The following is a 27,999-nucleotide window of genomic DNA, read 5'->3' as shown; positions in this document are numbered from 1 at the left end:
TTTTATTATCTTGATAGAACATTTTATAATCATAATATATCATTCACAGTATTGTACACCTTGACCCATCAGATTAAAATAAAAACACAAGCTTCTAAAGATTTCTTTTGTTCACGATACTGATAAGAAATAGAAACCTCCTCTCCAGAATTCTAATATACATACAAAAGTACAAGAATAAGAAAAATACTTTCCATATTTTACACATATATATAAAATGCTCTTTTTATAAAAAGGGCTCCTAGTATACAAAAGTCTCCATCATTTAATATTTCTATTTATACATATACATTTACATACACAAAAAATTAATGCTCATGTGGTATTATTAGTGCTCCGATTATGTGCTGTTCTGTGTGTTCGAAAAATTGTTTAGATGTAGACCAATACGTTTTCTCTTCAGAAATCAACAATAAAACTTAATTCAGGATTGTACTGAACTCACGTTTCACCAAAAATCTCTTTCTTTAGGTTTCAAAATCATCCTCCATTATTACTTTTCATTGATTGCTCATAACAATGTTGCTATGAGTCAAAGGGTGTCAGTTGTGCAGATGTTATGTCTAGACCGGTTCATATAAACTATGTTGTTTTTACACTCAAGGCTACCTTAGTGATGTCAGCTTTGCGGTAAAATTACACCTCATTTGTTATGCCGATCAAGTTAAACCAGATAACGCAGATGAGCCCACACCTTCTTCCATCACGCCCATCCAATGACATGGAAAAATCCACTTTCACCAATGCCTACTTCAAAAACCAAATATGTAGAACTTGGCATGTCTATCAAAAACTAAATAAATATATTAGTAGCACATTCACTCGATTTATCCCTAGATATAATTTTTCCTCACAAGGACATTGCAACAAAAAATAAAAAATAGCCTCTGTCTATAGCGCATGGTTTGACAGACAGCCTTTGAAGCCCTGGAAGTCCTGAGGCAGGTATTTCTACAGTCTAAACAAGCATTCACCTGGGAAACCATTGGCTGTTCAGTGCTTGGGTCTGTTAGACATTAAAGAAACCAATATTTAGCTCCAAGTCTGACAGTATCTACCTCAGTGCCATTTCTGTAAGATTATACTTAAAAAATACGACTGAACACACCATGGCAAACAAAGCCTCACAGCTTTTGCAATCAGGCATGAACTGTGTGAAAAAGGTCCCAAAGTGCAGAATTCTGGCCTTTCCAAACATGAAAGGAATTTGCTTTTTCTTACAGAAAAACAGATATCGCACACAGAAGAAACTGACAGAGCGAGTCTTTAAGAGGTCGAGTTTTTCTGAAGTTGCGACAAACTGGTGCCAATTAAATATATTTCTGGAGGGGAGAATGGATTAAAGAGGACTGACCTAAGATATAAACATAAGATATGAATTGAACCACTCTAAAAAGAATGGTGCTAAATAAATAGCACCAAAAGTGGTCCACTGGCTCGTAATTAGGGGAACCATGCTAAACAGCACCTATGTAGAACCATACACTTTTAAAAACAAACTGCTAAATAGCACTAAAAGTGGTTCTTGGCTCATAATCATAGAGGAACCATGTTAAGTGATATATAGCACCTATGAAGAACCATACGGGGGTCATATAGCACCACATATGGTTCTACATAGCACAATATGGTTCTACACCTGTGCTACACAGATGCTATATGGCACTTAAAATGGTTCCTCTATGATTACGAGCCAAGAACCACTTTTAGTGCTATTTGTGATATTGCGCTATGTTGAACCATAAGTGGTGCTATTGTCATGCTTTAGCACGACTTATGGTTCAACAGAGGTGCTATAAAGTGCTAAAAATGTTTCCCTATGATTATGAGCTTTTAGTACATTTTAGCACCATTTTTAAGAGCGCTTAAGAAGAGCAAACGTGTTCGAAGCTGTTTTAAGATTAAAAACATTTGAGAAAATGCAACAGAAGATGGGAACAAAGGAACAGATATTTAAAATTATCCATACATATGAAAAACCAAATTTTTGCAATCAGAATGATGTAAATGGTGATTAAAAATGTGCTCTTTAACAAATGCACTGTTACAGTATAAACTGAGAGGGAAAATAAATAATTGCTGTCTCAGTGTAAGGCCGATTCACAAATGCAACACTTTCTGTGACCGTCTTATGTTGTGCGGATGGAAAGTTTGACACCACTTTTGAATCATCACGTAGAACAGATATTTGGAGGCTATCTTGAGTAACAGAAACCATGGTTATTATATCAGTATGAGGTGATATGAGCAACCTACCCCTGTACTTTCACCATTATCTTCTTCATCCATCATTATTAATATCAATGCAAGAGGGATTATAAAAAATGAGCTGAATCTACAGTAAGAGACAAATCACTTTCCTAGAGGTGACGTCATCCCCTTACATCCTCAGAGATGTGCAAACAGCAACATCAGGCATCCAGTAGTATCTAGCGCATTATATTCACAGTCATTGTGAGCTGAACGACTTGTTGAGTCCGTTGTTGAGTCCGTTGTTGAGTCTGGGGTTGTGCGAAATGAATACAGTCGTTCAAACATACACTAAGGCGAGAAAAGTGGAGAGCCATAAGGCACTTCCATAAGATGAGCGTCACATGCGTCATCACACGTCGCCGGCTAAATTGTACACCGGCTTATGAACAGTATGTAGTTTCGTGACAGTAATGGCAAAAAATAATAATAATTATAATAGTAAGTTCCTTCATTTTGTGTAAATGTGCATAAAGTCGCCATACTGCGTCCTACTCCTCATAACGTAATGAAGTTCCCATCCTCTCGCATGCTTTCCTGACTGCTGCTCATCTTGGTCGGGCTGCCATTGTGTGTAGGTGTGGTCAGGGAGCTTAAGGAAGCCTTGCTGTCTGATAAAGAGCTGCTACTGGGCAAGGAAACACTTTGTGGGATTGGCCTGTGTGCGAACCCCCCTGATTGGACGCCGTTGCCATTAGTCATGCGGTGTGGCGTGTACGAAGGCAGGTTGTCGTTCTCTATGATGAGATCTGTATCGTCATCGCTATCTCCCTCAGCCACGCTGTTGCTGTATTGGCTAGCGTTCTGTGAAGCGGGACTGGGGGCGGAGTCATGAGAAAGGGCGGAGCCCACCGAGCCAACTGAACTGTTGCCTGCCGAAGTTTTGCTCGCACGATGCATCGCGTTGTTGCGCTGATTGGCGGGTTTGACCGTCACAATCAGGTTGTGGCTGTTGGCAACCATCATGTCTGTGACTTGATCGAGTGACTTCCCCGCCACATCAATGCCGTTAACCTCCAGAATCTCATCGTTCACTCCAAGCAATCCCGTGCTTTCCGCCAGTCCACCTTTTACAAGGCGTGAGATGAAGACGCCGGGAACTTTTTCTACGCCTTGGGGAGTGATGCGGACACTGATGCCATCGCGAATGTAAAAGCCAAGAGGTTTGTGGGTGCCGTGCTTGTGCAAACGGACACGGAGATGCGTCTCGGGCAAGATGTCCACGTCTATGATAGATGAGATCTGTCGGAAATCCTGCGGAAGGCCGATGAGCAGTGCCGGTTTGGACTTTTGCTGTGCTTGACGCAGACCTGCTAAGCCCTTTTTTCTTCTTTGGAGAGACCCGGTGGGGAAGGGTATGGGGTCATCTTCATCTTAAGAGAAAGAGACAGAGAGGCATATTAAAGTTTATACATTAAAATAAATCATATGAATACAAAAAACACATCTTACAGACGTGTGGCCCAACATACAGATTATAACAAAGTTATATATTTATAGGAAAAGCTCACATTTACATTTCTGCATTTGGCAGATGCTTTTATCCAAAGCTACTTACAGTGCATCTCAAGCTATACATTTTTCCAGAATATACTTTCCCTGGGTTCGACCCAATGCCCTACCACTGAGCTATACAGGAGCAAAAAAATAAAAGGGGGACTTTAAAAAAGCTTTGATCTTTTTCCATTTAATCATTCAGTCATAAAGGGCAGACAGCTCCACCTCTTACATCTCCACACAAACTTGCAGTGTCCAGCAAATTTAGAGAGATTTACTGCACACTTCAGATCTATCAGCGGGATAAGACACTCTTGCCTAGTCCTAAAAATGAATTTCAAACAGATCTACAAAGACCTTCACTGTCTTTCACCATCTGTCCTGCCCGAATCACAGAGTGACCTCATTTATAAAACTCTTCCCCTATAAATCACGTTTAAATTCATTATTTTCAACGTTCTCTGAATGGATCTAATATAATATTGATGACTGTTCATATCAAGCACGTTTGGAAAAAGCAAAGTTGATCAAAACAGATATAAGGCGGATGAATCAAAGCCTCTCTCCAAGTACATTGTATTCACTGTACAAAACATCCAAACATTCACAGCCGATGTGTTTTCGACTAGAAATAGACAAAAACAAGACTTGCTTCAACTGACAGGCAGGTAGCTGAGAGAAAATATAGCAAAGAAATTGTGGTGGGTGGTGATGCGTCAATAGGGAAAGTTTTTTTTTTTGGTTATTTTTAAAAAGCAGCAGGGGTTTGGTGTGCGAGTCTTTTCGTGATTAGCAGAGTGCAAATCCTGCTGGGAGCAAAATATCAGGAAGTCATCAACACCTTCCCTTTAGTCTGCTGACTAACATTAAACTGCGGGTGTGCGATGAGCTTTTCTGTAGTGTGCGCAGTTCTATAGCACTATAAACAAACAAACATACAAGATAACCGTGGCTGTCCAGTATTGCCAGAACAGTGTTGGGTGGTTGCCAGGGCGTTGCTGTAAGGTTGCTTGCTAATGGGTTCCTGTAGGCCAGGGGTCTCCAACATTTTTGAAAGCAAGGGCTACCACAATAGATAAAACAATCTGGAGGGCTACTTTTTGATATAGTCCACTCAATTTTTCTTTTACTGATTTTATTTTACTTGTTGAGATGTTTTATCATTGTTTAAAATGTTAACAGAGTGGGGAAAATAAGTATTTGACACATCAGCATTTTTATCAGTAAGGGGATTTCTAAGTGGGCTATTGACACAAAATTTCCACCATATGTAGCCATAAAGCCAAATATTGAATTCATACAAAGAAATCAGAACATTTAAGTATACAAGTTTAGCCTGGTTAGCCAGACCTACATCAAGATGTAAGGTCTGGCAACTCTTCACACAAACGGCTCAATGCAAGGGGCGGGATATAAGGTTGTCCCTCAAAATGCCTCTGCACGCAATAGGATAGCGCTATGACCAATCAGAGCAACGAAGAAGGTGACGTAACCAGTCGGCAAAACTCCAAACACATCTTTCTTGCTTAAAAAGGACTTCAGTAGGGTTATTTGCTCTTCTCTCAAAGAAAAACAAAGTCCTCCAGAGTCGCGGCCAAAGCCGCTTCAAAAGAAAGCTGTTCGCCAGCAGCAGCAGCCATTCTTTGTTTTTTTTTGTTTTTTTTTATTATTATGATAAACATATTTATAAAACACAGGTGAAAACAATAATGCATCATTGAAGAAAAATAAAATAGAAAGCCAAGGGAAAGAAAAAGAAAATCCAGGGGTTCAAAGAAAGCAAATCGAAACAAGATTATATAAAAACATCAAAAAGTGTGCATACATTTAGAGTTTTTATAGCCTTTTTGTTACTAGAAAACGATAATGCCATTCTTTGTTTTCAAGTAGGAACCGTTGCAGCTCTGTCGTCATCAAGTTAAGCCTGCCCCACAGACGCTACACACGATGTGATTGGCCTGACCAAATTTTGTTTTTTGGAGCTGTTAAGTGTATTGTGAGTGCCTAGACTAAACCCTGGCAGCAAATATATTTTGCGGCCGCTAGGGTTGCGTCTAGATTTCTAGGCTAATACAAGTTGAGTCATAATAAATAAAGTGGCGCCATGTTGGAGACCACTGCTGTAGAGCGTTGAGTACACGGAATCCTAGTTTTCCTCATCTACTATATGTACTTCGTGATCACCAAACAAACAAAAACAAAATAATACTTTAATAGCATTGATAAACCTGTGATGGTTTTCTGTGACGGGAAAGAAACGTAAGCCATCAACATCTAATAATTTACGCAAGAGGCACTCGGTAGACGGGTGCTTGTTTGCCCGGGCTGACAGCATCAAGTTTCTGTCATGATAACACATTGACCCCAGGGGATCTTATGAAAAACTTTCCAAAATGTTACTCAAAGTCCACGAAAATCGAGCAGGACCAAAACATTTTACAGCTGATCGCTGTGAAAAACGTTAAGCGACGACATCAAGTATAACTGCAGCAATAACAGTGTTCTTAATATCATAAGTGTTTTGATTAATGACATTACTGTTTATATTTTTAATTAGTGTGTACAACTAATCAACTAAATGAATATAACATGGCAAAGATGAATGCACATTTATAAAGGCGATTGATTCAATAGATTTATAGCATTTTGAATAAAAACTTGTCATGGATTTATTGCATTTTGTGGAAAAAATAATCCGTTTTTATAATAAATCTTTGAAAATCAAGTTATGGATTTGAATTTTTTATGTTTTTATAACCTAAAGATGCTATGTGAAAGTTTGTAACAGAAAATAGTGGTTTTCATCTTGTCACCTTCTTGGTATAGAAAACATGTTTTTACCGAAATTTGTCAAAATGGATTTATTGCGTTTTGGAACCAAACTCTTCATTTATTTCCAAATGTAAATTTTAATGCGTTTAATATTAATATTTGTCCTGACATACTGAATACAGCTCAAAATAATCTTCGACAAATTATGTAAAAATGTTTGTAAAAAATTTGTGCTGGGCAAAGATTAATCGCATACCAAATAAAAGTGCATTTTTGCATAATATACATTTCAGAACATTTTTATTATATATCCATTTTTTGTTTATATATAATATATAACATATAAAAATATAAATAAATATATATACACATGAAAATGTTTCTTAAATACATACATGAATGTGTGTGTATTTATATATACATAATAATAACACACAGCACACACTCATATCTTATGCAAAAAAAATCCACTTTTATTTTGTATGCAATTAATCTTGATTAATCTTTGCCAAGCACTAAAAAAATCATATTACACTAAACTAGATGATTATATTTCATTCCACTTTTTTATGACTATATTTATATAAAAAACTAGTTACACCAATTGACACAAACCAGTTACACCACATTTTTACAATAATCCCCAAATATTCTTTCAAAATGAAATAAAACCAGAAATTTTAGACTTCGTCCTCAAAAAAGAGAATGTATGCAAATTTTAACCCTTTTACGTTTAATTGAACCATACGGACACAAAATAATTAATGTCACGTCATTGACCCATAAATGTAAAATGATCTTACAATCTACAACATGAAAATTTCAAACCATCTGTGCCATATATTAAATAAACCCAGCCGAGAATGCACCTCTAGTAGAGATCTCATGATAGGGAATTACATTAAATAGACTGTATGAGAGCCTTCAGAGAACAAAACAATAAATAACCAGCTCACATCGAATTAATTATCACCAGACCCCAGGGCCCCGACGAAGTGATGGGCAGTGACCTCTGACCCCGATGCTCAAATACATGGCCATGCTTATGAAGGACACAGTCATAGTGTGTTTGTGTCTTGAAGTGCATTGGTTGTGACCGCCTACATGTGAGTGTTTATGAAGGCTATTAGTTGAAATGAAGCTTATATAGTATGCAACACACAAAGCTTCCCCGCCTGCCTCTGTACATTAGTCTGAGTGCCAGGACACCCACAGAGAGCACGGCAGCTTTCGATATTAAACCAGCTCAAGGGCTGAAGAGTGAGAGAGCCGGGTCATACAGGGTAGTGGGAGTCAAGTAGGGAACTTTCTAGACAGACAGGTCAGAGATTGGGGATAATGGAGGTGACTTTAGGGTCTACAGCAGGTCTAACAACATTCTTGGGCCTTAAAATTCGGCATCCTGTTGTGTAAAGACATGCAGGTAGAGTCTATGTGTGTATATGAGATCTATGAATGTATTTGGTAAACACTAAAGTAATTAGTTACAGTAAATGATGTGATGTATTGCTTAGAGAGCAAAGGCTAATGCATTGGGCTCTCAGGGCTGATTAAGACATACCATCCCAGATCTCTCTCTTTCTCTCTCGCTCACCCGCACAACAGATGATGTCCGATTCATTGCAGTCTACGTCGAGATTGAAAACCCACTCAATCCCCCCATAGCAACCATCCCAAACAACCATTAATCATTTAACCTGCATGTCATGTAACCACAAAATACAAGTAATCAAATGACCCCACTTATGTGCAATACGTTTCCATGGCAACCTCACATTACTGCTGCAAACCTGCCAGATGAGTGTTGTGAGGGAGTTTTGGTTGGGTTCAGTCCGACTGCAATGCATTTTCGACTTTGCGATTGACCATAATAACAACATTACTAAACCATTTATCCAATTAAGTTAGTCCGAAAAACTAGAAGATAGTATATAACCACATGCAGACAGGGGAAGACTTTTTTTAAGAATTTGTTTTTGCAACGTATGAGTCCCTTGTTCACCCCCAATCCTGCTTATAATTTCTTTTTTATTAAAGTCATCACTTATTACAAAGACATTTAGCAGATTAATTCAGCTCAGTTTATAGCGCTGTTTTTTACAATGTTGCACTGTTTTGCCAGCTAGAAATGAAAAAGAAAACACGTAAAACAAGATTAAATATATACAATACACATAGATTAGAATATATGTTATTATTAATATGTTTTCATATAAACACCATGTCAGTAATAATATCAATTTAATTTAAGTACGTACTCAAATTTAAGGATTCGTTATCCTTATAAAAAGTTCCTGCAGCTCAATTGGTAGAGCATAGATAGAAAAGATAAAAGCACAAACAAATGCTGGGATATTTTCAACAGCATTGGATCAAATATAGGCAGAGCAGGCAAATGCCTAGGGCCTCAGGCTTGGAGGGGGGCATCCATAACCACCACTAGTCCACCAATTACTACTAACAGCATTAGACAAAGTTATAAAGTGGAGTTGTTAAAGTACCTAAAGTAAACTGTCTGTATATCTTGTAAGTCCTCTACTACACTGTAATTTAGTTTTCAAATCATGAAAACATGATGCATATTTATTTAAAAATGATGTAACAATTAAATTATTTTGCTTAGTAGTTCGTCTGTTGACCTTCTTGTAGCAGCTGATTTGTAGGGTATTAACGCTTTAGGCATTGAAATACATAATATGAATTAGTTCATAAGAGGGGAAATCTAGGAGGTGTTCATCTGAAGTTTTTTAAGTTTAGGGGGTTTTGCGGTTTACCCTTCGGAGAAAGCAAAACTGTTATCCTGTGTTATCCCAAAAACGGAGGGTTTTTAAATAAATTATTGCATCCACAACAACAACAACAACACATTTTTCCTGCCTTAAAATGTGGTTTTGCATAATTTTTCATTAAATTTTAACATAAATTTAATCCATTGGTTAACCTAATAAAACTAGAAAGGGAATGGGAAATAAAACAGTTTGATAAATGTAGTGCTTAAAAGATTAAAGAAATGAAAAACACTTTATGACACGTTCTCACATTATTCTGAAAATTAGAGGGGTGCTTCTGCCAAATGCATAAATAATCAACATGTATAATTTTCATTTAGTTTTTAGAGAGGTTTTTGAGAGCAGTCAGCGAAGCCGTGTCATATTCATATTATTTTGCAATAGACTGTATTTTTTTGCTTTATCACATTCAAATCAGACTGAAGCTCACAACTCTTTTGAAACAGATTCTGTAACTGAAGTGTGAAAAACATTTCAGGAATCTTGTCTAAATGACAGTGAAAGATGTATTCACAATCCAACACCTGACTATAGTGAAAGTTTTCTCATTATCACACGAAAAATACAATAAAAACATTAAAACCTCCTGTATGGCGCCTAAAGGGGGTCGCACACTGGACGAGAAACGCAGCGCGCATCGACCCATGAATCTAAAAACAGAACTCATTATTTTCTATGAATGTACGCACACCAGTGGCACCTGGCGGTGGCTGTCGGCTGTGACGCTGGACACCCCTCAAATCCCTGTCGCGCCACATGAAATAACATCATAATTGTCCAAAATTGTTATTAACGATTAACATTGGCTGCTAACGTAAACGTTTGCATTTTGAAGTAGACTCTATCTGACTAAGCTTGCGCAATTTAATGTGCACTTCCAGTGTACGATACCTCAGAGTTGTCCTAGACGCGATGAGCGCTTCTCATCCGGTGTGCGAACCCCTTAAGGCCCACAGGCACAGACTGAACTGAGCTTCATGAACATTGCTCTCTGGATTACAAACATAAAGAGAGACTAGAAATCTCCACTCCCCTGACAGCAAACTGGAGAAGCCCTTTGAAACATCTATGTCTGAAGACTAGACACATAACCAGTTACTAAATAAATAGCTCAGGATTGTTCATCATAATCATGAACATTATTTTTTTATTGTAACCGTTGATATGCTCTCTATAATTTAAGTGTACAATAAATAAATGGGTCAAAAATATCAAACCAAGTGACAACTGCAAAATAAATTAACCAAGAGAACAAACGTCACTTGACTTGTTAGTTACTTCTAACCAGCTGTTTATGTGATGTATGAAGTTCCTCCACTCTCACAGGTACTGCATCACATGAATACTGTAGAAAACTCACATCTACTACAATAAATAACACTGAAGTACGAGAACCGTTCAGCAAAACCTAATTTCTTCTCAAATTGCTATCAGAATCATTATTTCCTCTCCAGTTCCTTGCTGAAGTATATTATTATAGAACCGGATCGTTTATTGACTCAGTGACACTAGCTCCAGGCAGTGTGTTATTTTAGTATAGGATAGCTTATTTACCAAGCATTAACACCTAATAATGTTATGTTATGGCAAGGCTGGACGGCTTATTGACTGTAACTCTGCACAGTACATTGGTAGGTTATTAGTACAGTCATATATCACGCTGAATGTAGAGATGGAGTCTTTTATAAGCAGAAACAGCTGCTGTGTGTTTGGCCATGTGCTCATGTGATACAGGTCCTTTATCGAGAGACAATGCATCTAATACAAAAACAATTCGACCAACGCCAAGCAATTAAATCATTAATTAGTTCAACGTGTGCTATTGTGTTAAAGACGATAATGTACTGTACATCTAACACTATTGATGCTTTAATTTGCTTAATTGGTAATAGAATAATTATATCTTTATATATTGACCAGGTAAGGTTATGATTTCACAAACAGGGTTACAATTGGAATACTAAGCATGACTTTTTATATTCACCCAAGGTACAAATGCTCTGGTCTTCAAAAACATCCCAGATTTTTTCCCAGATTTTTGGACAGTGCTGTTTCGGTCAGTCTCTCTGTAGGCTGAAGACCAGTACAAAGCACAGGTGGACAAGCTTGTCAAAATAAATAAAACAAGATGTCGAGAGCAGCTGGTTTTGGCTAGAGAGAATCAGACACCTGATGATGTTACAAGACAGCAGGTGTCACAGCTACATCACGTGTGTGTTCACGTGGATCTCATCTTTCTTTCTCTGCTTCATCTGGATCTCATTACCTTCATGGCCTAGTGGCCGGAAACTGTCCTTTACTGTTATTCGTTACCTACCTTTAATTTTACCGTAGGCTATTTCTGCCTGATCCCACAAGAATTTTAATTCATGTTGGCAACAGTTTGCTCAAAGTTAAATGAACATTAAACAATATTTTTTTTAAAACTATAAAATAATAGTCTCATGCAAAGCATTCTGGGAACCAGAAATCCTCTTTTTTTATTGTTTAATGTTCATTTAAAGGGACACTACACTTTTTTGAAATATGCCAATTTTCCAGCTCTCCCATTTTTAGCATAGCTTAGCATAATCCATTGAATCTAATTAGACCATTAGCATCGCGCAAAAAAATAATAATAAAGATTTTCGATATTTTTCCTATTTAAAACTTGACCTTTTCTATAGTCACATCGTGTACTAAGACCGATGGAAAATTAAAGGGGACAGAGAATGAAAAACCATTTTTACCTTGTCTTTGTTGAATAATGGTAGTCTAGCCGCATTCACTAACATACAAAAAGTGCTAGACATGCTAAACATCTCAGTCTCATAGAAATTCCTCTTTTAGAAATGTCAGCCAGAAAACGGCCCAATCTGAAAAACTGATACTTATGACATCACAGGCATCTCACTGCCCCTCCACTTTAAAATAATTGGCTAAATTTTTTGAGTGGCAGCAAAGTCAGCCAATCAGTAATGAGATTGCAAGTTAAGCCAGTAAGGGGAGCTAAATAGGTGCAAAACCACTTGTTTAAAATCCCCCACCCTAATAGAGCTATCTGAGAGAGGTTTTTTAGGAAGCTTCTAAGGCATTACAGACCCAAACAAAATTTTTTTGTCTACATGTCACATCACAGAACAAGGATAAATACCCCGTTCAATCATTCTATGTCACCTTTAAAAGTTGCGATTTTCTAAGCAGATATGGCTAGGACCTATACTCTCATTCTGGCATAACAATCAAGGACTTTGCTGCTGTAACATGGCTGCAGCAGGCGCAATGATATTACGCAGCGCCTGAAAATAGCCCCCTGCTATTGAAAGTAACCTAGGGGACTATTTTCGGGCAGTGCGTAATATCACTACGCCTTAATTATTATGCCAGAATGAGAGTAGTTCCCAGCCATATCGGCCTGGAAAATTGCAATTTCGTAATCGCTATCGTAGGTCTAAGTACCCGATGTAACTACAGAAGAGTCGAGTTTTAAATAGGAAAAATATTGAAACTCTTTAGTTATTTTTAGAACGATGCTAATGGTCTAATCAGATTCAATGGATTATGCTAAGCTATGCTAAAAGTGGTACCGCCAGACCTGGAGATCAGCTGAATGGATTCCAAAACTGTAAAAATCAAATGTTTAACTCTAGCGGAGCTGGAAAATGAGCATTTTTTCAAAAAAAGTGGAGTGTCCCTTTAACTTTGAACAAACCAGTAAGTATGTTGCCAGTAAGTAACATAAATTTAAATCTACAGTAAGTTACTGGCAAACAGTATTTTAAAACATTTTACATATTTAAGTCATATGAATTTGTATGAAGTTAATAATGTAAAAACGTACGATTATCATAAAAAACAATAACAAAATTGACCCCTTACGCCAACGTCACAGGGGCAAATATACAAATGAGATCGTATGAATTAATACGAATTAGCCACCTTGTAAAATACATTCGAATTGCCATGAGATAGTGTTGGCTTTTTAGAGTACCACAACCTTATAATTTCATAAAATCACAAAGAACTGTCAATAATGTCTTTAATCTCTGATGCATTATTAAATGTTATGTGAGCCTAGATCTGCTTCTGATCTACTTCATCACTCAACAATTTATTTGGGTGTGGTTGTCTACACGCATTCACAGACAGACATGATGTTCATGCCTGGTTCTGACCGTCTGACCTCATGCCACCACCATCTGGAGATTTACACTTAACCATATGGTCCCCGCAATGGGAATCCCCAATGAAACTGTCAAACATTAGTTTAAGATCTATTCAAATTTGAGACTAAAAGATGAGCCACTTACATTACACGATGCAAATAAACAAAGTTTCGATGATTGGGATTGATACTGTGAACTCATTGTACCCGCATTCAGACCTTCATGCTTATTTTAGTTTTGTTGGGATTACATCATGACTGATGAGAGCTGGTTGTAATCCCACATGATTAATACTGACATACAAGCACACATGCATTTGCACGTACACATCAAGTGTCCTGCTTTTGTCTGATGGCTGTGTAATGATCCTAAGAGATAAACTCATGCTCTTTGTTTTTTAGGATAAAAAATAAACCATGAGCAGCCGTGACTAAAATCACTGTATAGAATGTCTTCAAGCTGTTTATGGCATATCAGCAATATGATACAAGAAAATGTAAAAAAAAAATGTATTATTAATAAGACTATCAAAATGAACGCGTTAACGGAAATTCATTTTAACACTACTAATTTTATTAACGTACAATTTACGCAACGCGCAATTTCTGTTTGACCTTGGTCTAGCCGATGGTTGATAAATTGAGACGCAGCCAGTAAATGTGACCTGTGCCATCTAATCTAGATTTATTGCATTCTGCAGAGAAGGAAGACTCGCGAGAAAAGGGAGAAAAGATGACAGAATAACACGCCGGATATCGAATTTTGCGTAAAATGAACAATTGACTTTTTAATACTGACCTGATACAATACTGATTTTGGCGATAACTATTTTTTTAATGGCATTTATCACGTTTGGAACCAAACTCTTCATATTATATCAGTATGTGTGTTCCCTGGGAATCAAACCCATGACCTGTGTTGCTATCACAATGCTCTACCTGTTAAGCTACAATTTCAGCTACGGTACATATTGTAGAGTCAAAACTATCAGTTTAAAGATACAGGACTGTGTCCAAGCCCACTGAATCATCTTTATTTGAATGCCTGCCCACGAATATCTGCTCAAAGATAAACCAGCTTTTGTTTTACAACTCCCACCTGCATTGAAGTGGAACTGTAAAGTGAAGTTCTCGAACTAACACAAAAAATCCATCCATGTTCACTTCCTCCCCCCTGAGTTAATGAGGAAACACAGCTTCTGCTTCCCTAAACATTACTCAAATAAATGCTCTTCGCTACTCAAAAGTTCACCTGTGTCCTCCTCTATATTGCGTGCTGATGATAATTCCTATAGAGATGTCTGCACTAATGTCATGCTTGATGGAAAGTATGATAAACAACTTTTTCCCAGCACTACAGAGGAAATGAATATATGAACAGCTCATTCTCTCCTTAATCCACATGTGAATTAGCCGAGCAAGTATTTCAAATGTTCTCTCAAATGTTAAACACATCCGTGTGCTCAGCTTGTAACGCAACACATTATACGACTGGGACGCTTTTAGACAGAGCACAAATAACAGTAAGCCACCGCGTGTACAGTAGCCGTGACCCATCAAGAATTTTTCATAGCATAGATTCCTAAACCTCGCTCACAAACGGTCCTATAAATAACCTAAGAATGAGAAAACATGCGTGCCTCACATAGGGAGTGGTGCACACAGGCCAGTATAAAAATCCAGGCTAAGATTAGCTGAAACCAGTTTAACAAGTACACGGTTAAAAGTAGGAGCAATGTCATCCCAGTCACAGAGTCTCTCCTCATCTGTCTCATTCCTAGCTCCAGAGTTTCCCTCTTACTCTGTTGTTCTCCACACACTTCCTTCCATTTGTATGGTTGTCATGGCGATTGGCCGTATGATATGCACCTGTGGAGCAGACCGGTCGGCTCAACTCAAGCCAGCCTTTGTTCTTTGGTTTGCTTTCTGATCGCTTTTGGCCGACAGGATAGTTGCTGATACTGTAGGTTACCAAGACAAAGCATACAGTATGTATACTGAAAAACAGGTAAATATCAGCATATGTATCAATTATATCACAACCCATATACACTGAAAAATGTGAAAAGTTGGATCACCTTAAAAATTCCTTCAATTGTAAACAACTATCACTGTAAAAAAATGCAGCATTTTTGTCAAATCAACATAATTTGTTAAGTTATAGTAACATTAACCTCCTAAGACCTGAGCTTTGGTTTGACTTGCATTTTAGATTTCTTCCAGCTGTTTGGGGTTAGAAAGAACCAATAAATATAATAACAAAATCTTTTTCTTTGAATATGAAGCAGTGTTATTGTCCATTTTTTGTGTACAACAGGTTCCAGTTACACAGAATTAAGTATTATGCAAACAACAAAAAAATGCGATGTCTACGTATGCGGACACACCAAGTCTTAGAAGGTTAAAATATAAGTTTAACAATTTTTACTTGTTTTAATATCACAGGTCAAAAACATATTATAGTTTAATTGACTTGCAAAACCAAGTTGTTTTAACTTCTTGCTGCATATTTTTTACAGTAAAACTAAAATGAAATTTTAAGTTGAATAAAAAACTTTTTAAGCGTTATTAAAAGTAATTTGTAAAGTTGATCCACATTTTACAGTGTAATAAAGTTTGTCTTATTTTAATTATTTAAAAACTTTTAGGTATACTGTAAAAATGTAGTTACCTGGTTGCTTTAATTTTGAGTTAACTCTTAGTTAAAAATATTAGTTAACTCAAAAAGTTGTGTCAAAAGGGTAACCAGATAACTTATTTTTTAGGTTAAATCAACCTAAAAAAATGACCTTAAAAGTTTCTGATTATTTGCTTCCATGCTTTTTCCAGACCTGAAAAACTTTGCAGTTGTTTTTCATATAACGGCAATTGATAGAGTCTGTGGGCCCTATTTTAACAATCTGAAAAGCAAGTGCAAAGCCCAAAGCGCAAGTGACTTTGTGGGCAGATCTTGGGCACTGTTGCTATTTTCCCGGCGGGAGAAATAACTCTTGCGCCAGGCGCAAATCAATAAGGGGTTGGTCTGAAGTAGGTTCATAATTCATAGGTGTGGTTTGGGCGTAACGTCAAATAAACCAATCAGAACGCTATCCAACATTCCCTTTAAACACAAGGGCGCAAGTTCCATGGCGGGTTGCTATTATTATGACGGATTTACCAGGCACACGCCAGGAGTGGTTCACAGCCGAGGAGACCCACGTTCTTGTAAGAGCAGTCAAAGACAGAGAAGTTGTTTGTATGGGGATGGGAGAAACCCGCCCAAATCAGCGAAGGTTAAACAGGCGTCGGAGGAAATAGCCACAATTGTCTCATCAGCTGGCATCCCCATCGTTGCGCCAAGCGCTACAATGATGTCAGGAGACGGGGGAATCCCAAGCTTGCCAGCATAAATCGGCCACGCCGTGTAACGGGAGGTGGATCTGCCTCTACGACCTGACGCCAGCAGAGGACATCGCTGCGTCCACCCTCACCGCTGAAAGGGTTTGGGGGCTTTGAAATTGGACCCAAGAAACGCAAGCAAGGTCCAACCCCAAAGTACTCTTACAAATCAAGCTCATATACATTAAGGTTTCTTATGAAAACATTTTAATTATTATTTACATAAAACAAACATAATACAGCCACACAACAAACTTATGAAAATATTTTAATCGTTATTTGCATGAGAATTTTTTAAAGCAGCCACACAATAAATAAAAACTATCACCACAATGCTCACCACTATGATTCCCCTTTTCTCATGTGTTAATATTTTTTATTGTAACAATTTATGATTTGCAAAAATAACTGTTGCATCTGTGTAGATTAGATAAGCAAAGTGTGTGCGCGTTGTGCACGCTATACATTACGGTCAAGCATGCGCCCTTAAAATAGCATAATGAACAACACGCAACGCGCCACTAACTTTAGATTAGTTTTTTTTTCGTGCAATTGTTTTTTGAAACTGCAAAATAGCATCAGGGATGGTTTGCGCCGGAACACGCCTCCTTTTTTGCGCTGAACCGCCCAGGGAGCGCAAGTTCATTCCCTAGTTTGCCGACGTGCGTCTGTGGAGGGAAAAACCTGGTGTGCGCCGGTGCAAAATACGAATGATACATGCGTCACTGACAAAGTGTCAGGGCCAAAAAGATATAAATAAAATAAAAATAAAAGTAGTCCATAAGTGGGGTACTCACACTATTGTATTTTTTTTTTTTTCAGAAGACTGGGAATTAAACACAAATCATATGGATGTTTATGGTGCTTCTGGTGTTGTTGTGACCTTCACAACTGGGATCACCATTATTTTTTTACTTGTATAAGAAAGATGCCTTTTTGAGTCTCATGCTAAAATAACTTAGCTTTTTTGTTACATTATTTCACTAAACATCCTTAAATAGGAAAGCAAAGACAATCTGATAACTGTGAAACAATGAAAGATCTAGACTGGGGTAGCTAAAAAATGCATGAAGATGCTACAATATCCTCTCTTCATGTGCTTTTTCTGCACATCAGGGGAGTTCAATGCTATGGTGTTAGGACAATGTTTCCATGTGAATGTGATCATCTGAGATGTCAAAACAAAAACAGCATGTTGCAAGGAGCATGTTACACCGACATGCCGACCAGATAACCCTGCAAACTATACATAGCATTCTCATTAAGCATAGACAAGTGCAAGCACAAACACACACACACACACAAATCCAGGGCCCTGGGGTGCAGAACAGCTGTTGAATCCTGAGATCATTCTGCACATACAAAATCTGCATGGTTAGAAATATTCTTCCAATTCTATCACTTTCACCAGCATTGTAGCAATGGGATTTACACCAGCCTGACACATACATTTTTTCTCACTTATTAGCCAAAGCCACACCGCTATGTGCTAAACTCATTCAACCAATATAAACGAGAAAAGGGAAAGTTCAGTTTTCAACAGACACTTGCCACATGAGATGACGAGTTTTTCTTAAATTTAGCTCAACCTCACAGAAACACACATATTCGGCTATACACCCCTGAGACGTGACAGCTACAAATAAAATCTCTTGGCTCATGGGGTCTTTCTTCAAGCTTGTCATCTTATTAAGCAAACTGTTCACAGAGTTGAGACCCCATCCCACTTCAAGCAAGCAAGCAAGCAAGCAAGCAAGCAAGCAAGAAAGCAAGAAAGCAAGAAAGCAAGAAAGCAAGAAAGAAAGAAAGAAAGAAAGAAAGAAAGAAAGCAAGCAAGATATTTGTAATATATCTAACACCATTATTTCCCTAACATTATGTGATTCGTCAGATGGGGAATTAGCCAGTAGTGGAGAAAAGGCGAGTGCATTAGTGAACCAAATGTTTTTTTGATGTCCTGCATCATATGTAAGAAAACAGGAATGTATTTGTCTTGAGGATAAACACTTCCTTAATGCCGCTCAATGAACCTCATCAAAAGATTAAAAAACTATATCAACAAGATTAATGAAATGACTCGTGCATATCAGAGATACAGAAGAGATTATGTATTCTCATCTAAATAAAAATAAAAATGACCCCAAATTCATCAACAAAATTACGCTTCCTCCCATTAGTCCTCTAAAAGGTGCAAGGTTTTGTCTATAACTGGTCCCCATCTGGCCGGCAAACACTCGAATGCGATGAGCTCATGCTAAAAGCCAGATCAATCTCTCTCTGTACTCCGTTCAGACTCAATCTAAAAGCCCCGGTCTGAGATATCCGGGTGGGGTCGAGATCTAATTAGGGACCTCGGATAATCCCACCAGCTCACGGGATACATCACATCCTCATGTCAATCAATCCAGAACTGTCTCATACATATGGTTAGCAAATGTATGGTTAGATATTCAAAGCATCTGTGTTTGTCATAGTATTAATAGTATTACAATAAAAAAAAATATTTTACAAGGAATAAAATGGTTCTTCTGTGGAATTGCATTTTAAGCACTTTTATTTTTAGGACTGTATGTTTGATAAGCTGCAAATCAATTTTGATAAAAGAGTCGGCCAAAATGCTAAACGTAAATGTAAAATGTTTATCAAGGTCAACAGTTGCATGTGTTCAGCAGTTCTTTAAAATGGTGGACATTTCTGTAACAATACGCAGAAAGCATTGCAATGACGCATTAAAAAACCCATTCCTAAGAACGGGTCTAACCAGTTGTTAGTTCCTGGTGTTTTATTTCCTTTGTGAAAAAGCACATCAGTCATTGGAGTCAAAAAGCAAAAAAAAAACATCGATATGTATGACACAAATTACATAATGTCAAAAATCACACAAACGCTTGTATGAAAAAACTCATTCATTCATAAGCAGTTACTTGAAACAACAAACAACAACAATCCAGATACATAGATGCCTAAACACAGTGGGCCAAAAATGATTGCCAAAAAGTTTAGTTTTTACAAACATACCAAAAAAAAAAACAATACCGATGTGCATTCTTGACCTAAATTTTTTTTTTAAATTAGGGCCGCTCAAACATGCATTTTAGTCTGGGACTAGGATAAGCCTGTCTGTGGAAACAACAAGATGAAATGAGAATTGTGGGATGTCTACATACCAAACATTAATGCTGACACCATAATAATGCAACAGCATAATGCAAAAGCCAGACTTTGATCACAAAAATATGAAAGAATCCCCCCACAACAACAGAAAAATGACATTTCACCCATAGAACAGATGAAGCTGTAATCTACTGACAGCCCCTCCAAGACTGCCTGGCTGAAACAGTGATAAGCCCCCTTTGAAATCTTGCCCCCGTCCTTCAAACAGGGCTTCATTAAACAGATCCACACTTTAAGCCCAGAAATGTACAGCAGGGTGCTTGAGCACTGGGGTTGGAGTTTGGTACAAGGATTGGGAAAGAGGGGCTAATCTAAAGCCAGCTTAGACTTTAAATAGAAAAATAGGCATTTACTAATACTTTCAACCACAAATAGTGAGCATTTCTTTGCCTTAAATTTGACAACATGCAGAACCACAAGACTCAAGACTTGTGCTGAGAACGCTTATCTACATAAACAAAATCCTTCAAAAAAGTGCAGGTTCGTTCTTAAAGGGATAGTTCGGCCAAAAATGATATTAAACCCATGATTTACTCACCCCCAAGCTGTCCGAGTTGCATATGTCCATCGTTTTCAGACAAACACATTTTCAGATATTTTAGAAAATGTTTTAGATCTTTAAGTTGATTAAATGTGAAGTTACGGGGTCCACAACCTTCAAGTCCAAAAAAAAGTGCGTCCATCCTTCACAAAATAAATCCAAACGGCTCCAGGATGATAAACAAAGGTCTTCTGAGGGTAATCCGCGCGGTGTTGTTGTAGAAATATCCATATTTAAAACTTTATTAACGTAAATAAATACCTTCCGGTAGCGCCGCCATCTTAGACTCCTCTGTATTCAGGAGAGAGTATTAGCATAGTGTACGCACTTTTCTTAGTGACGTATGACAAATTCGGAGGGCGGGGGCACAGAGCAGCAGCAGAGTAGCCTCCGTAGGCTGCGTAAGCTCTCATCCTGAATGCGGACGCGACTAAGATGGCAGCGCTACCGGAAGGTATTTATTTTCGTTAATAAAGTTAGGGTTAGGGTTTGACCGTAGTTTATAAAGTTTGAAATATAAAATATAAAATTTTCCTTACAAAAAACCCATCGCTTCGCTTGGGAAGACATTTAATAAATGTATAGATTAGTTTTTGATGCATATATGCATTTTAGAATGGGGCACTATCCAATGCATTATAAAAGAGAAACGGTGTTAAAATGTCAGTAATTTTAAGAAACGTCCTAAAAGTCATTAGGAAAATTGTTTAACACATTCCTACTCACTTTGGTACAATGTGTAAACTCATATTTCTTAGCAGCGGCTGCCAATTTCTTGGCTGACTACCCATAATGCACTTCTGCCTCTGATGCTTGGCCCGGATACGTCTACTCTTCAAAAGCAGTGCCAGTTCTGGTGTCTGGGTTTGTTGACTGCTCTCCAACATATTGTTTGAAAATGCTTGAGGTTTCTGTTTTGGTTAATATGGTTTCACACATCAGTTATACTCTAAGCTTGCAATAAAACACCACACATATTTGGTTGGATGTTACGTAACTACTAGTTATTTGATTTTATACTCAAGAGAAATTGCATTACTCATACGCAACCCCATATACGAATAAATGAAATGTTTTGGTTAAATTGACAACAATTAAAAATTCAGAATCAATTACAGTAACAATACAGTTATTTATTACATTTCCCCAAAGGGCGTGTAAAAGGTTTGTCTGGATACCACTGAATAAATATGTTTGTCATTACAACACATACACAAAATGAGGTCCATCTGTTATGCAAATTCAGATTATGTAAAACCAAAGTATTATTTCTGTCTCGTTCTCACACAAAGCACAGGCATAAAGGGTTTATCCGCTTTCCACATTTTTTCTCTCTTCTTATTTTTCTCTCTTTTTGTTTTATGACTTACCACACAGTGGAAATAACGTCTGAATAGCCATAATCCATGTGTCCCTGCCCCAGGTCAAACCAGAGGCAACCCTACACACACACACACTTGAAACAACTAACCTGTTCAGAAAGAACTCACCCTGCCTAATTTTCACCAAAGACATAAGTTCCTGTTATAATCCACCTGCCTTTGCACTGCATTCCTCACATTTGATGTTCTCACCGAACCGTCAATCCAACAAAGCGGTACATGTGCACCTGTATGTATCTGACCTGCCACAAGCATCTGTTTCTAGACTCTTTCAGACGAAATCCCTATGATTGTAATGTTAACAATTAGTGATGCACCGATGTTTTGGCCGCCGATCGGCCGATTTTTGATGAATTTGAAACCATCGGCATGTCGGCAACAGCACGAGAAAGTCCGATACCGATTGTTTATTTATTAACCGCATAAAGGCAATGAGTTGCATGTCTGTTGCATAATCCAGCATTTTTAACAATAATTATCAAAATAATTAAATACTTCCCAAAACAAATTAAGTTGTATAAATCATAGTTTGTCAGACATGCGATGAGGGAAAAAATAATAAATCGCGTAGTTAATCACGTGAGATTACTCATTCACGTGATCCATGCGGTCTAGAGTATTTCGGGAAAATGTCTGCGGTCTGGGCTTTCTTCAAAATCTCGGATAAAGAAAAAACAAAATCGCCATTTGCAACGAGAATATCAATAGGGGGAAGTATTATATACAAGTGTTTAATATCAGTATCGGCCAGAAGTTGTCGGTTTAAATCGGTATCGGCCCAAAAAAATCCTATCTGTGCATTCCTATTAACAATACATAGAGTTACCACAAAACATCAAATGACAAGGTGAAAGGTTCGTAAACAACAGCTGTATTATCTAATCGAGACTCAAATAGTGGATTTTTTCACATAGTTAGACATGAAATGCAATGTTAATCAGATTTAATCTCTTACTAAATTAAATCGATCTTCTTTTGAATTACAAAAACCCTTTAAACTCAAAACAATGGTACCCAGTTCCTTTCACATTGGATTAGAACAGGCGGCGTAAACAAACAGAACATTAAAATAAGAAAGAAAGATTTGACAATGAGAAAAACAATCTTAATAGTGTTACACAAACATTTCCTCAATGCTGCAATGCTACAGTTCAGATTTAGATTTGAACACTGTTATATGACATTAAGGATGATTAAGAAACAGGAGGGTGGGCAGAGGGGGTGGTAAAAAATGACAAAGGATCATACAGATAAGCAGAGAGAGAGAGAGAGAGAGAGAGAGAGAGAGAGAGAGAGAGATCCATCACTCCTCCGCACAGATATCAAACTCAACACCTCAGGGCTGGCACTGTACCATAACAGGCATGAAACAGAGATGGGTCTGACTGGCACCTAGTGCTGACGCCCATCTATCAAAACATGACATCATAACCCATAACTGTGCTCATCCACATGCACATCATCACACTGCTGGGATGATTTTATATTCCGTTTGGAATAAAATAACTTCAGTGCCATATGGCAGCAAATAATGATCAGTTTTCAGTACTTGCAATCATTGCTTCTCTCTTACAGTGCATACTACATGCATGAATTTCCCTTTTTCACATACACACTAATGCAATTCTTTTACATCACCAAGACTCTATATAAATCTTTAACATTGTACCTATAATACATCAATATCCCATGTCCTGGCCTGAACCTGAATTTCTGTACTGCTACAACCAGCATCACATATACTTTTCGAAAACATATCCTGCCTATCATGGTTTGGACAAACAGACCCCCCATTCCATTGGGGGCCAAAACCGAAAATAATTTTGTATGATACAGACAGCGTAGCATCTTACCTCTCCTTTGAATAATAATCCGAAGCAGCGGATTGGCTGAGGACAGTGCTTTGTGGAAGTTGTCATCGTTGTTGATAGGAAGTAGATCTCCATGTATGTCGGCATAGCCCAGCAGCACATCCACTCCCGGGATCCGATGAATGGTCTGCAGGAGCTGGTAGAATTCCTGAAAGCCTCCGGCCCCATTTTTCTTCAGAGCAAACCGTCTGTACTCTGCCTCAAACTGCAGCGAAACCACAATCATGTTAGTCATTACATGACGCAACAACAAAAAACAGGCTCTTGATGCAAAGCACTTAGCTCGCTAGATCAATCATGCCTTTACCAGATTATAGTAGTGTATACTTGAAAAGGCATTTCAGTATGTTGGATTGTCTGGAAAATGAACATGCTCATATTCAGAGCTGATTCTTAGTGGCAATTTTATTGGCTATTGAAGCTGTAAAGCTTTTTGATGTGCACTTGCAACTCTACGAAAGCCATTAGGGTGAAAAAACCTGTGAGGAACAAGGGGAGGGTCAATCTAATCAAGTACTAGAGATAAAGAGATGAGAATAGTGGCATTAAAACACTGAGCTTCCCCGGGCCACACAGAGTGGATCGGGAATTCATCTCAAGAGCTCTCGTCACCGTTGAGAATACTGGACATATTCAGTCAGATTATGAGGAAGAAGTAAATTAGGCCAATGACTTCCTCTCGTCTCAATACTATAGTTCATGGTGGAGAACACAGTATGAACAGACATGAGGTATACACTACTAAAAATCATAAGAGAGGTCAATTTGAAAATCATTTTAATTTAAAAGTATTGCAGGTGTTTCAAAAATGTGTTCCTATTTTAAAAAAAATTATCTAAAGCAAGAGAGATGACCACTTGCTCTCATAGGCAGCCTGCATGTTTGTCAATATGGAAATGTGATCTGTAAAATAAAATAACATTTAACTCTCATACAAAACATGTGACAATGGTCTTTCATGCAACTTTGAGCTGTGATTCCACAATATTAGGGGTGCACCGATAAATGCAGATATACGCTAATAATATGTGGCCGATAACTATTCTGAATCGCACAGCCGATATTATTCTTAGCCATTTCATGTACTACGGCTTTTGATCAGTAAGTCCTTATCGATTTAAAATCGCTGTTAGTTTGAGTCGTTTATAAAATGCATTTGAAAAAGCAACATTTGTCAAACATAATCATTATACATATTCTTTATTATCATGAAAATACCTGAAAAGGTTTGAAGAACGGCAATATAAATATATCCTTAAGCCCTTTCCTGTAGGAGCGTGTTGTGTGTATGGTTCTTTGTCTCCAGCGCATATTGAGTTTCTGCACGAGAGCGCCCCCTGGCTTTTGGATGTAGTGGCATTTCACCGTAATTCATTGAGAAGCATAGCAAGCATCATCGGGCAATATATATTCAGTGCACCCCTACACAATATAGCCACTTGGCATAAGTAAGATCACAAAAAGTGTATTGGAGATGTTATGCGTGACCACAGTTATACATGCGATCAAAAACAATCATACCTTTCATACTTTGACTATGACAACATTGCCTGTTCTTAAAAAAATTCCACTTCATTTTCATCACGTCAGTTCCACTCAAACCTTAAACTACTTGCTCTCTAAAAATGTCATCACAATGAATAAGCGAAAACAGAGACAGAAATCCGTCAAAAGCATGAGGGAGAGGAGAACAATTTCTTCCAATTTCCTCTTAGGATGTGAAGAGTGTCACCAAACACTATACACTCACTGTAATGAAAACCAGAACCTCAGGAGGCCTGAAATGATTCAATTAGCCAGTTCAGGCAAGAATAACACAAAAATACTATCAACATTCAGCAGTATTTCTGTTCATATGGTGGCCTGTAATTTTAATGGAATGTAGATCGGTTTTGTTTTTATTCTCATCTTTCATACACATTGCCTACCTAACATTTTTCAAGATGGAAGAATAATAAAACATACCCCGCTCAGTTTGGCAGATTGTAGATAATATTTTCCAATAAGTTAACTGAGCAAATCGATTTCAACATACCAGACATCAAAAACAAGTGATAACAGACCATAAGAAAAGTGATTACGGGTAAACATATGAAATACTTGAAATACTCTGATGGAATAACAGTATATAACCGTTTGTTTGTTATAGTGGCTGCTTCATGCACCCCTTACTAAAATTAACCATGGATTTACCCCAGTAACATTTAAACTATCTGTAGGAAACTCATAGTAACCACATTGTCCCTATGATAGTTAAACTGTGATATTTGTAGTAAACTCATGATTAATATAAGTGACAATCAATTATTCAAAACCATAATTACTATACTTTTACTATAATAATATTAGTTAATTTAATGGATGGACCATCAGTATAGCAAGTACTACTATGCGCTCCCCCACACATGAGGTTTGTTTACATATCAGTAAAGCCTAATATTTCCTAATAATTACATGTTATTTATTGATATTTTAACGTTGAACTGTCAAATACCGTTAATATCTGGTTATTTCTTGTAAATGAATAAAAAACTGGCGAAGCGTAACGCGCAACCCAAAAACAAACTCCTATATGGGCGTCTTATCAGGTTTATGTAATGATTCAGGTCTCTTACATTAATCTTATGATCTTATTAAACCCAGGACTGCGGGATTTGGCTCTTCGTTAACATGTATAATTGATCAGCAGGGCCCGATCGCCTCATTGCGCACGTCTGTCTATCTGTACGGTTCGTCACACTGCACCAGAACCGTGTATCACACATCACACACAGACACCTCAATGAGGCTGACATACACACAAATCTCCCATCAGCACCATCAGCGTTTCTCTCTAAATGGCAGGATTAGTACCCAAACCCCCCCAAAAACGCGCCGCGCAATTGCGCGCACCCGCCGAGCGCCGCGTGAACACCGGTGTTTACATACACACGCTGTCAAAAGCACGCAATGCAACACTGATGCCATTGACTTACTTTGCTCTTCACCTCCACCACACTCTCTTCGTTTTTCAGCGGCGTCCGCTGATGATGCCGTGACATTTTCGTGGCGTAGCCTATATTCCCACGGGCGGTTTCACACGCGCGTGACACTAGATGCAGGAGTAAGCGGCCGGTGAAGGCGCAGTACTGCTTTCCAAGCACGGACTGATTTGTGTTAGAGCCGTTTTCCCGGTTGTGGGCGTGGTCTAGTGCTTTCAACAACAATTACGTCAGAAGGCCCCGCCACTAGAAGGCGTGGTGTGGGGCGCGCGTAATGTCAAAAGTAATAGGTGTTGGACTTCATGCAGCGCTGCGCAGACTGATAAGTTTATGACATTGTAGTACCGCGATAGCTGTGCTTTTCGAATAGCTCTCGCGGAATTTCAATGTCATAGGCTGATATATCTGCGCACCGCCGCATGAGCACACCTAGGTTATTAATTTATGTCAGATGATGGCATGACACAATAGACGAAACTTTGAAACATTTCTTTAAAAGTGGAGACGAAATCTGGTGATCCATTTATGGAAATCTTGCCACCAGTGCCAGGATATTTCTTATATTTGACACCTCTTGACACATTTTCTGTTTGATCTGCCTTTCTTTTTTACAATGAATGATTTAATTCCTGCTATAATCTATATTCCGTTCCACAACCTTTTAGTATGGAGGGTTCAGATAACCTTTTTTTTATATACTTGAATGGAGCATCCAAACTCTTATGCTGTTTCAACTATCAGTGTCTTTATCTGGCAATCTTTCATAAGAAAGAAAAATTTCAGATTATATTTGTGTAATACCTCTTTTTTCTTAAACATCAATAAGATTGAATGAAGAGCAAACAAAAGCCTCCTGCATCTCAGATATTTCTCCAGAGACAAAGACACGGATATTTTACAAATGTCTTTCAGAAAAGGTCTCAATAATGTCACAAACTAAGCTCGCATTTGCCAAGTCTGCAATCGAAAGTGAATATTATTAAAGATTTATGAACTAAAGCATTCATCAAATACTCAAATCCAGATTTTTTTTAGGAATGTTGACATAGCTCTTTTCAGCAGTGCCTAAGGTTGAGCTTCTCCAATGGTATTCTGTGGAAGAAAATCATGAAGGTTTGGAAAATTATAGCAAAAATATTTTTAATTGAACTATTCCGCATTCCAGTGTAATGTTAAGGTTCCCAAAAATCTGGATAGAAAAACCATTCTGGATAGATTAA

The 27,999-nt window shown here is 37.8% G+C and overlaps 1 protein-coding gene across 1 annotated transcript; it reads right to left on the bottom strand.

The window, feature by feature from the left end:
• Positions 1 to 14: 14 nt before the first annotated feature.
• Positions 15 to 26,981, bottom strand: pard6a (par-6 family cell polarity regulator alpha). The gene is made up of 3 exons (XM_065279062.2): positions 26,774 to 26,981; positions 23,781 to 24,003; positions 15 to 3,623 (listed from the first exon to the last, which is right to left on the bottom strand). The coding sequence occupies exons 1-3, from the start codon at positions 26,837 to 26,839 to the stop codon at positions 2,749 to 2,751; spliced, it is 1,164 nt and encodes a 387-aa protein (XP_065135134.1). The 5' UTR covers positions 26,840 to 26,981; the 3' UTR covers positions 15 to 2,748.
• Positions 26,982 to 27,999: the final 1,018 nt, after the last annotated feature.

The sequence above is a fragment of the Paramisgurnus dabryanus genome, chromosome 9 (genome assembly GCF_030506205.2).
Source record: "Paramisgurnus dabryanus chromosome 9, PD_genome_1.1, whole genome shotgun sequence".
Taxonomy (NCBI): Eukaryota; Metazoa; Chordata; class Actinopteri; order Cypriniformes; family Cobitidae; genus Paramisgurnus; species Paramisgurnus dabryanus.
The sequence above is the reverse complement of the archived record's forward strand: the minus strand, read 5'-3'. Positions and strand labels throughout refer to the sequence as shown.